At 38.1% G+C, this 12364-nt stretch overlaps 1 protein-coding gene across 23 annotated transcripts in view; it reads right to left on the bottom strand.

Moving 5' to 3' along the window:
- The window catches only part of SVIL (supervillin), a 143546-nt gene that overhangs the window by 26074 nt on the left and 105108 nt on the right, over positions 1 to 12364 (bottom strand). For 17 of the 23 annotated variants that reach the window (XM_052805445.1, XM_052805469.1, XM_052805338.1 and 14 more), the window contains 3 exons: positions 11778 to 11997; positions 6088 to 6217; positions 1912 to 1989 (listed from right to left, as the gene is read on the bottom strand). In XM_052805445.1, the coding sequence (XP_052661405.1) occupies positions 1912 to 1989; positions 6088 to 6217; positions 11778 to 11997 (428 nt within the window). The remainder of the gene's footprint in view (positions 1 to 1911; positions 1990 to 6087; positions 6218 to 11777; positions 11998 to 12364) is intronic. The other 6 variants (XM_052805393.1, XM_052805402.1, XM_052805509.1 and 3 more) reach the window with 1 other exon arrangement.

Below are 12364 nucleotides of genomic sequence, written 5' to 3'. Positions count from 1 at the left end.
GACCTCCTCTCATTACTGGAGGCATATTATGTTATTAAGTTAGACTATACATTTACCTTCTAGATACATAGAGCTGGTAAACTCTGTCACAACAAAATGAATGTTATCTGAAGTAAATGGTAATAAAGCTATATTAAACCCAGAGCTTACAGAGAAGAGGTAACACTGACACATTTCAGTTACTAGCCCCAAATTTAATTTTTAATTAAAAAAAATTCAGAGTAAAAGATCATCCTCAAAAATGGCTATCAAAGTGAATGTGAAAACGGTAAATATCAGTAGTCAAAATTTTTATTGTAGTTCCAGTAGCCTCTGCCATAATCATCATCCTTTGTTCTAGCAGTGAATCCCTGCCCCTTGAATTCACTGCCATTACACATGATGGTCAGAATGCTCCCCACATGGGACATACACTGTGTTTTGTGGGGGAGTGAAGAACGCAATGGATTCCTTGTAGTACTACAACCACAGATCTGAGCTGGGAGGCAAGGGACAAGGAGGTGTAATAAAGCAAAATTAGATTTGCATAGATCTATTGAGACCATCCAGTGAACTCTCCTTGTTTTCTCATGTTTTTCTTCAACTTGTTTCTTTGCCCAATGCTGCCTTTGCTTTTTTTACCTCTGATCATGTGAAAGAGGTACTGTTTGCTCAGATCAAGAACAAGTATTCTACTTCTGCTCAAAGACAACTTTGTTATGTAGCTCTAGCTGAAGAAAGTTTATATTCCTCATTATCTCTTAACTCCTCATAAGTAGGTTCTTCAAATTGTTTATGATGGAATTACAGAGGTATGGACATGATTTTGAGGAACACTTCATGTGAAGCTTCTCTAACATTTATTGGAACAGCAGCAGAACCCTATTCCCAAGCAAACACAAAGTTAACTCTGTTGCCACAAGTTGCTTTGGGAGTGCGTATCTTAGATCTGAATGTAATTTTCTGTCTTACTCCTCCCTCCAACAATTAAATAGGAAGTTTATACAGCATTTCACCTTCCATCTCCAAGGATGACGTTCATCAGAAATCAGAGAGCTTGATTCTTTCAAACTAGTACTACAGACCTTAAAAGGAAAAGAGAGAGACTCAGAGAGAGAGACAGGGAGAGACTCAGAGAGAGAGACAGGGAGAGACTCAGAGAGAGAGACAGGGAGAGACTCAGAGAGAGAGACAGGGAGAGACTCAGAGAGAGAGACAGGGAGAGACTCAGAGAGAGAGACAGGGAGAGACTCAGAGAGAGACTCAGAGAGAGAGACAGGGAGAGACTCAGAGAGAGACTCAGAGAGAGACTCAGAGAGAGACTCAGAGAGAGACTCAGAGAGAGACTCAGGCAGGAAGATGCAACAGTCAGAAAATAGAAGCAGGATGTGCCAAGGCAAAAATCCTTTAGACAGGGACTAGGGAAAAGCACTACAAGAAAGTCACCTCTGAACAAAAGCAGCTTGTTTTTTTTACAGTCAATAAATTAGATGAGTTTATATCTTACATGGTATATGTGCATTACTTACAGAGAAGTCAGGGTACACAGCATTTTATTCTAAAATAAATGCTGCGCAGTTACACATTGCTCCTTTTATATACCCTTTTTAACAACTTGAAAGTTTCCAGTGTTATAATGAATGCAATAATGTCTCCTTCATTTACTTTCTCATCTATATAGTCTAACAGATGTGGTTGCTTTTCTAAAAGTTCTGTAAGAGAAACACTAGCAGAATGTATATTGAAGAAAAGTACACAGCATAGTTATATGGCATAATACTACGTTTCTTTAACCAGCTTAGTAAATGCTGCTTTAATCAGTTAAGAGGATTATAATTTCCTATGTAAAAAAAACCAACCCAAAATCCAAACCTGACAAAATGTGCCTACTTGAAATTGTTGAGCATTTAAATTGTGCAGAATTTTGCTCACCTGATTAATAGGTAGAAAAGGATGAAATTTATGGAGAGCGGGTATAACGGGAAAGTAAGTAGAAGCATATACAGGTTCCTATGACAAGGACAGAAGCAAAGCAAAGGAATTAGAAAAGAACTGGACTATCAGAAATGGAGTTGGGGAGACATAACTCATCTTCCCCTAGTTTCTTAAAATGGAGTAAATCTGAATCTTTTAATCTTCTAGAAATGTGTTCCCTATTGGAAAGCCAGAGATCAAAAATGTTGTCACAATACAACAGCATGTTTACCAAAGCCATTCCATGCAGGAATTAAACAAGTTAGTAACAATATCATTACAACTCAACACAGAACAAAACAGCACAGCCAGAAGATACACTTTTCATATGCTGATAATTCTTCTGTCTCTGTTTTCATGCGCCATTAAATTTACGAACCATGACAACCACAATGTAAATAATTCTGCTGCAAGTTTAATCAGACCCTGCTAAATAACAAGTCATCTATTTTCTGGATGAAAGGAAAGAACGCTTACTAAAACTGGGATACTCAAAAGCCATCTGGAGGGAATTGCTAAGCCCACAGCACTCAGCGAAGGCAAGTTCACCATTCTATACAAAGCCTACAAATAACCCCTGCCTCAGAGCTGGGCTTACCCAAAGCTCATTAGACATGGCTTTATCATCTATAATTCTTCCTCCTTTCTATAGGTTAAAGCAAATGTGGAACATTGCACAGAATATGGGTAAATGCAGCTCGTTAGAGTGGCTCAAAATGAAGCCTAATCATTAGAGTTTCAGCTTTGATTAGAATGGGATACGAGCACTTGGTGGATATACCATATATGAAATGGATAAAACTATTACCACAGCAAGAGACTAATATTTTGCCTAACGGTCACTTTTTAAGGTCTTAGCCCCTTTAAGATTTTTACACACTTCATCTCTGAGCAATTTTGAATTGATTGTTCAGCCCTAGCCTTTAACACCAGTGCTGAGCTGCAGTTTGAACTTGCTATAAGAGGTAAGTGCATTTCAAATGTCATTCACTGCTTTAATGTGACTGTACTGTAGCTGGTAATCACATTAATCAGGGACTCTGTTAAAAATGGCTGACTATAAAATAGAAATTTTCATTCCAGTAAATCTTGCTATTTTGATACTAAGGAAAGATTTTAAAGTTAGTTAATTTTTCTACCCATGAAAAAAACCCAACAAACTGGAAGTCTTCCAGCCAACCTAAGATGATAGATACAAATATACTAAATCCAAAATATTTTTCCCAAATAAAAGCGATTTTTTTTTCCCAGTAAGATATTCCTCAGTATACAGTTGTTCACCTGATGTTAGGGCTATTCTTTGAATTGTCCAAGTATGTTTTACCATACATATAAATAATTGAAGAAGTCTCACAGCTTCCAACAAATTTTCCTCCTATGTGCAGCAATCATCAAAACAGATGCTGGACCTCCAAGTAAATCTCAACTTCTGCCCATTATCTGTATCTCCTTGAGTTAATTCCTTACTCCCTTCCCCCCCAATTTGAGGTTGCTCTGTCAGCTTTTCCATGAATTTTATGGTTTCTCTACAGTTTAGCCTACATATAAATTACTATAACACGTCTGGAGAAATATCTCATCATGCTGACAAATGTGCAGAAGCATTTTGACTAGAAGTGATCAAACAGCACTATTTAATGTAACTATTTTGTTAAGAGTATGAATCTTTCAACTTTTGTTGTTTATAAGAAAACTAAATGTACTCTAATAACTTCTATTTTATATAGCTATGCTTCAATAATTAAATCTCCAGAACAAGTTAGATAGCCTTTTAAAAGAGACACAAACAAAAGAAAACCTAAAAAGGTGTCTGACTACATTAACAGGAGTGACATACTGCAACTAAAATCTTCAGGCATTACTTCGAACCAGCAGGGCATGACAGAAGTTTACACACTCTTGCCATCGACACATGACTGCCATGTGTGGAAATGGTATTTTAACTAGCTCAAAAGACAGTAATCAATACAATTCCTGCATTTTTATTGCAATCCAGCAACAGAAAGCACTAAGATTCTTAAGTACATTGTAGCCTCAAAGCTCTTCTACAAATAGAGACTTCAGTGGCACACTGCTTCATGGTCCTCAAAGGATAATAGCCATCACATTGATTAATTATCAATAATTGTATTTCCAGATTGAAAGGCAGGCAGCTGACATGTTGTAAGCAGTGTGGTCAACTTAGTAAAGCTTTACATTATTTATCATGTATCACATAATGAATTGGCATCACAAATATCAATACAGTTCAGGGAGTTGTGTATCTAATAAGACCAACATTTTTTCTTATACATCCAACATTTCACCCATTGGCAGACATGCAAATCCTTTGATTTAGGCTCTAAATAGCCAAGAGCTAACATGAACCAACAGAGTGGGTGACCCAGTGTCACAGAAACTCCCACTGCTAGCATTATCACTTCAAAGCTTGTACCCTTCAAGCACTTCATGCTTGCTTACTTTCTTTAAAAGCCTAACTTGTGCTATGCTGAGTGAAGTTGCTGCACATGGTAACACAGCAGGGAGGATATAGGTGCTGGAGCTAGAAGAGAGAACAAAGGTTTTGTCTGTGCCTAAATCTTGGCAGCTGCTTAAAGCTTTTTCTCAACCCCATTGTCTTTAGTTGGAGTACATTTGTTACCTGATCTCAACAGTTGTCATTCTGGTGACTTGCCTGTTAAAAATGTGACCAGTTTTGCTTTCCTCACTGAAACTATTTTTGCTTTAGGACATTCTTCAAACTAGCAACTGGATTTTTGAGCAAGTCCACAGGGCAAAACCAAAACAAAGCCCATAAATCAAAATGCAAAAATAAGCTTTCTTGTTTTTCTGTCCAGTTAACCCACAACCATTGATAAGTCACATGTTCAGGCACACATTTATCCTTAATAATGACAGATTGTGTAACAACTCTTTGCTTGTAATATACTGATGGAACAGGAGACTTTTTGTTATTGTTTTTGCCTATACTATTTAATAGAAGCAGCATTTTCACAGCTAAATAATTGGATCCAGAGATTACTGTCCCCACTAGTAAAATTTACAACACAAATTTTATCTTCACTTGTCCTCTGTGAAAATACTCCTTCAAAAATTAAAAGCTTTTGAAACACCCTATTGTATCTGACACTATAATTTTCAAAATACTAGACTCAGAAAGGAAGCAAGACTACATTAGTCCTGTAGTTTGAACCAGCAGTCCATTTTGAAGCAAATCTCCCAGTCATCCTCAGTTTCTGTGCTTTGGTTCACATTGCAGAATGCACAGACTTTTGGATAAAACTAAGCCCTGAAGCACACTCCAGGATTCCCGTGTAACACCACGGCTGCTATCGGCAGTCAGGCCACAGAAGCAGACTAAATTTAGCTTGAAGCAAAACATCACTGAAGCAAAACAAGCAAGTATGTCAAAGATAGCAGGTCCTCATCAGTAATTGTTCTGCTTTACAGATCCACTCCAGCCGGGCAACATAACTTACTTATGTATAGACATAGCCAGAGTGTGCTAACAATGTTGACTTCCCTTTCCTCCACACCTTTCTACCCATCTCCCACTCTATTCACTAACACTGACAAGACAGATAAAATCCTTGTCCAGATGGTTTTGGCTATCCACAAACACCAAAGATAACAAACATGCAAGATAACCAAAAGCCAAATGGCTCATGAATGCTCTGGTACCTGCATTTCCTCAGTGTTTCTAGGATCCAAAATTACTGCTCACAAAAAAGTATATGAACAGAGAAAACATAGCTTTAGGAATCTGAAATTTTTACAAGCTCACCCATACTAAAGAAGACACCTGAACTTAAACTCTTAAGCCAATTTCACTGGGGGGAAAAAACACTTAAATCATTATACCTGTAAACATTCCAGAAGCCTTACAGGCCCACTTACTGGTTCATAATGTGCTGATGTAAAGACACTGTAACCAATATTACATGTCCCAAGACAGTGAAGACGTTCTTGTTTAAAGAGCTCTCATTGGGAGAATTGTTTTTTAAACAAACCTGACAACAAGAGGAATAGCAGGAGCTAGTAGCTAATAATAGGCATGCCTGTCTAGTTGGATGCATCTTCAAAAAGCTGAAGCATTTCAAGCAAGATGTTTTTTCCAAACAAGGATAGAGTTACCTTCTTCAACAGCTGCTCAACTTCCTGCATCTGCGCGCTACGATCAGTGACAGACACTTTTGCATACTCCTGCTTTTTGCCGAGCCTGCTCTTCCAATCTTCTTCACCACTCTTCTTCAGCAATGCCAACCTAGAAGAAAAAAACATGCCAACAGGTAGCTTTAAACACTGTACTTCCTGTTATCCTCAAAAGCTACCCTTATTGTTTCACTAATGCTGCATTCAAGAAAATTTGAAATTAAGTTTTCTAACATTATAGTTATTTACATTTTATACACATATACAAAGCTCACAAAGTAACATCAAGCCTTTACTGAACATGTTCAATGGGAATCATCTGTCAAAACACAGACATCTAGATTTGAGACAGACACCCCAGTTAATTTGTATAGTCAGTGGAAATTGCCAATACGGTCAAGGGAGACCAAGGTATGATGCAGATCATTGTAAAGTAGACATTTAAATAGGTTAGATTAATCACTGCCTTTTTCCCTCCCTTCTGTTAATGAGGGACAGAGATTGACTAGCTCAGCTATGGATGCTTATGCTATAGATGTCCAAAGTTAGTAAGATGAATCCTACCTTTGGTCTTTATTGTACTTAGTAAAAGATTTTAAAAATTATTTTCTTTAAAACCCAAGAAGAAAGAGGTCTGTTCAGCAGGCACCCACCAATTAGGTCTCATCAGGCACAACAAATGACAACTCTGCACTTACTGCTTTCACTACAACTCCAGCGACTTAGGTTACTATCAGACTCCTATGGATCACTTAGTATCTCTTTGCTTAGCTCAGGCATTGCTGTGACACAAATCAGTAGTACCAATGCACTGGTAACTTGGTGCTAACTATACTATAGCTGTGAAATCTATCTGCAAGATTCAACTCATTTAAAGGATGTCTTATGTTTAAAATGTGGATTACCACTCATCTCAGGTAAGTAGGATATTTTGAAAGTGCTATTTCCTAATCTTGAGCAAAATTCTGAATATAGCACAAAGGGACACTGGCTCTGGTGGGATCAGCATGTAGATTTATTTTGCTAGAATTAGAACCTATTTGTCCATACAAACCCTGAGGTGATTACTTTTGGGAGTACGGGAAGTCAGTTAGGAATACGAGGTCTACACAGGCATGATCTTCAGCTTACCTTCCTCAGAAATTAATATTTGTACGAATCTTCTAGCTGTCAGAAATCATTCTTAGTAATCCATAAAATGTATATCTGCAGTACTTGTACAAACAGTTGCATTGGTCCACTATTTTGGTTGAAGTAAGTTCTACTACATAACTTTCTTTAATCTAGGGCATTTCAGTAAGGATTATACAAAACCCTTAACCCTATTAATATTTGTTCAGTAGTTAAACCTATTTTGACCACAAGATAGGGAGATTCCTTTTTAGAGATGCGATTAGTGTTACCCTCACAGTTAAGTCTTGTCTTGAAACTGAGGAGAAGGAAAGGGTAGGACCAAATAGGTCTAGCCAGAAGCCAAGTTTCAGGCAGCTGCTTCCTGCAAAAATCTAAGGGGTGCAACCATGCTGCTGACCTATTCAAGGATGACCAATTGGTCCTAATGCAGTCATCTGAGAAAAACTGAGAATGCAGAAAACAGTAAATCCACAGAATACAATGGCACTAAGAGTGTTAGTATTCAAGAAAGCAGTTATTTCCTCTCTTCCTGCCCAGGCAGGCATCGCTGGCAGGCTTCACATTGCCTGGTTGCTTCATACCTCACAGCACGGGATGAGTAGGGGTGAAAAGGACCCACAATAAGGAGTTGAGGCCATGGTCATTGTTTCCAGAATGTATACAAGATTTCACTGCCCAGAACTAATCTTCTGGAGTGCATCCATGCATGTGTGAAACTGTGGAGGAGACCAAGACGGGACTGAATTGCCACCATGCAGTTGAATTATCTTCAGTAGTTATGTTCTCTCAGGTAAGGTTTGCTTAGAAGTGATCTGTGATAATTGAAGCTGGAAGGCATTTTGGTCAGCTTTGGCCTAAGATGCGTTTGGTTTTAAAAATGTCTATAGCTGCTCAGCATAGCAGGCAGAAAAAAAAAAAATTTTTTTTTTTTTTTTTTTTTAAACCTGACATTACTGCAGGGTAATTGCCCTAGACCTTAGCCCCAAACAGCTTGGTTGATCAGGAGGAGAAAACCTGTAACTCTGAGAATGCTTTTGTGTCTGGAGACTTTGTTTTCTCCTCTGTCATGAGGATGGATTCTTACTAGCCCTCCACTCCTCACTTCTATATGTAATGAAACAACTTGTTCTTAAGAGTGAGAACACACGTTTGTCTGTTTTGAGCAATGAAATCACCACTTAAAGAAACATATATGCCCTATATGCCATTAAAAACTTCGCTGCTGTGTAAAACCTAAAGCCATGCATTTGTTTCGAATGATGGAAACAGCAATAAACTCAGACTTCCCTGACTCAGCAACAATTGGAGGGCAACCTTTTGTATGAATAAAGATGCAAGAACTACTGAATTGGTTCACACAAGCAAGCCCACCAGCTCAGTAGCTTAACTCAAAGTAGACAGCAGTTGATTCTTTGGAAAGTCTGCAAAAATAAGGCAATTATTGGGTCTAACTCTTGGATTGTTTAAGTCCTGCTTCCTACTAGTTTCATTGCATACCTCTAGTTTTCCACTTTTGATAAATAATGAATTCATTATTCACTTTCACAGTTCTATTCATACTGCTTTTGCCTCCAAAAGTTCCTTTTCCAATCCGAAAAAATCAGGTTTACTCTTTTCTTGAAAAAGAGAAAAGCTTTTTATATATATCTGCTCATCTTTGACACCTTGCACTGTGTCATTTCACCTGCTACTGAGAAAGAATATCTGCCATCAAGATAGAATGATCATCATCCCAGAGGCGTCAGGATGAGTTCAAAGCAAAAGCTTTCACAGCTGAAGGCAAAATGTTGGATTAATTCTGAAGGGAAATAGAAACAAGATTTGAACAATGGTTTTGCCTAAAGAAGGAGCGTTGTATGAAAGGCCTTGGCAAAAGTCCTGGCAAAAAACCCGTCAAAAATGACACATCTTTCTTCTGTGGCAATATTTTAGTATCTTAGCTGCTAGTGTTATCCTTGAGACAGATTAAAGTGGACACACGGTTGGCTTTCACGCGTACTCCATTGGCTGCACTTGACCAGTTCTTTTCAGCTAAGTCATAAATCCTAGAGGCCAATATGAGATAAGTAACTACAAAAAGGAAGCTGACTGTTAAAGAGTGCATAAATTCACTATAGGTGGGACTAGTCTGCATAAGGAAGTCTTGCTCTGGCATCCATACATCAAAAAAGGTTGAAAATTAAGTTTAGGCTGGGCTCTTCCCGAGAAGGAATGAATGATAGCAAGAGGTCCACCAGAAATTAGAGTTATCTGTAGTTTTTTAAATGGTGATTGTGACATGCAGCTGACTTCTAAAGTGGAGCTGATAGGGTGGCCTTCTAGCAACTTTGGTCTCCATAAATGCACAAAGACAGGTAGTTACATGCAACTGATGTTCCATTCGACATCCTCCAAGACGTTCTTTTTCCTGAAGGCAAGACAATTAAAAAAAGGTTTCCACCACTCATATATAACACATCAGTGGATTGGCCCTGGCTGCCTAAAACAAAACACAGAGAGAACTACTCAAAGATATGAGACTTTGCTCCCTCTCATCTCCAAGCTGCGTGTTTGCAGAAGAAGAGAGGATAGGTGTCTTGTCTTCCTTGAAAATTAATGATTTTCATTCTTCCACATAATATAGGTAATTCTGAAAATGCAAGGCATGCACTCACTCCACAAGGATAATATTAGTTCAGTGAAGTAAGTCTGTGGATAATCACTTTCGTCCAGACCATCCTGCCCAAATATCATTACATCTGTGGAAAAGCTGTTCTTCCATAAGGTGAAAGAATGTCTGACACAGCCAGAAAAATCCACTGGATGGGAAGATGAAGTTAGTGAACGTGGAAGGAAAAAAAAAGTCCAAAGTGTAATAGTTAATCTTTAGCAGAAATGTTCTTTGAGGTTTATGAATAGTTGGCATCAGCTATAGCCAAGCGAAAGAAAATGACTGGTTGTATTTTAATTCTGGGCCAAGAAGTAGGCTACTGTGGTATTTTGGAAGGCTAAAACATTTTGATACCAGCTCTGCCATTTACAGAAGTTTGTAGAAACAGAATATACAAATTCCTGACAAGACAGCAGGTATTTTCTTTTGTCAGCTTTGGGACTGACTAGACAGTCTTGGAGGCCTAACGAAAGCAATTCCAAATTGTGTGTGTGACTGACAGTCCTTAACATCAGTTCCTCAAGAGATCAACTCAACTGAAGCGTTAAATTTAGGACTGAAACAGCTGCTAATACTTGGATCTTCCCTCCCCTCCAATCTCTTTTTCCCCACCAGGATCAGGGAAGGCAGATCATTTACCACCTATAAACCAGAATTTACTGGTCCTAAACCTTATCTGTCCAGACAGCTGACATATTTACAGAAGGGGGATGGGGTGCGTGTGTGAAGGTTGCTTTAAACTAAACAACAACAGTAAACTGAAAAAGGTAGGTACATCCTGCAGAAGAGGGACTAAGACTGCACAGCTGTTGTAGCTGCCCCTGCACACCCTCTTTATGTTAAGGGTATAACAGGGAGTGGCGATGCTCTATAAATGAGGATGACTTACATACTCCTAGAAATACATGAATTTAAGAAGCATGCTTTGGAATCATGTTTAAAACAACAACAAAAAAAGGTTAGGAGTTCGTAATATCACACCCACCTCACCAAGTGAGGGAATACTTTTACACAGTGAAAGTTTAATCAAGCAGCTATTTTTATTTATTGGTTCTGCTTTCACTGCAGAAAAACTGAAGTAAAAGTAGGCTTGTTTGTCAACCTGAAGCAAATAATCATAATTTTACTTACTGGACAGCTACCAGATCCTTTTGCAGTTTGGGGCTGAGTTTATACTCTCAAAATTTTAACTAAATTAGAATGAGTTTTACAAGTACTACAGCAGCTGTTGGAGCTCCAGCCACGAACTCCTACTGCCTGCACAAACACAGAACACTCAACATTCTGTTTCAGATCAGAATGATCTCGTGTTGGAAAAAATATTTCTAATACCCTCACAAACCTGTCCAACTAATTACCCTTTTAAAATCTCTACAGTATGTTCTGAGAAGTCAAAATGCCAACCATGTATTTCTGAAGTAGAAGGAAACATCACAGAGTCTATCCCTGTCTCCCTGTACTCAGCTTATTTAAAAAGAGACTCCCATAGACCAACAAAAATCTATTAAAAAAAAAAAAAATCACATTATACCTGTTATAACTGAAAGCAGAACCTGGGGAATTATATTGAGTATATCAGTATAAATGCAACTAGAACATATATTTTTACAACTTTCATTTTCTGAACTACTTATTGATTATTCAGGTGGCTCTTTCAAAATCAGATTATCACGTTCTTTTGAACAGTAATTCTCATTCACCACCATCTGCTTTATAAGCATGTCAGGCAGATTAGCTGCATGTTTCTGCTGTTAGTATTTGACATCTAATAAAGCCTAATAATCACTGCTTAGCTTTTTCAGAAACAGGTTTAAAGCTTCTCTTTATACCACCAATCTAATAACTGTACTTACAGAGATTATTTTTAAAAAAAGTGAAATTTAAGTACCTTTCCTTAATTGACATTGTTTTGCTGGAATTATCAAGGACATCCTCCGTTGTTTGTGCTTTGTTCTCTCCAACAGAAAACATCTCACAGGAATTCTTATAAAATTTGCCTTCCAATTGCTCAGAGAGCTCCTGCAGTCTACAGGATGCCACAGCTGCAGTTTGTGAAATTGTCCTCGTTGCTGATGTGCTGGGGAGTTCAGAAGTAGGCTCAGCGTGGTCTGCCCATTCAAAAGAGAAGTGCTGAATTAGACTTAGTGCTATTCTCAAACATATTTCACATTACTAATACTGAAGCAGCAAATCTGGTTTTTAACATGCAAATTGCATGCTATCCTAATGGAGGAAAAATTTCTGGCTAAGCTAGAGTACAAAGATTAATCATGCCATATTATCTGCTGCATAGACTGGCCATTTGTGACTAAAGTTCACATGAAGCCACAGAATATCATCTTCAATATACAATTCTAAGCTTCATATGGATGAGGCACAAACTGCTGCTCCTGTCATCACACCAACAGGAAAACAAATGGACAGATGAAAGTGAGAGGGGAACAAAGAGTCAGGGAAGAGAAGCAGACAAAACTT

The sequence above is a fragment of the Harpia harpyja genome, chromosome 1 (assembly GCF_026419915.1).
Source record: "Harpia harpyja isolate bHarHar1 chromosome 1, bHarHar1 primary haplotype, whole genome shotgun sequence".
Taxonomy (NCBI): Eukaryota; Metazoa; Chordata; class Aves; order Accipitriformes; family Accipitridae; genus Harpia; species Harpia harpyja.
Note: the sequence above shows the minus strand (reverse complement) of the source record. Positions and strands in the feature narration are given on the sequence as shown.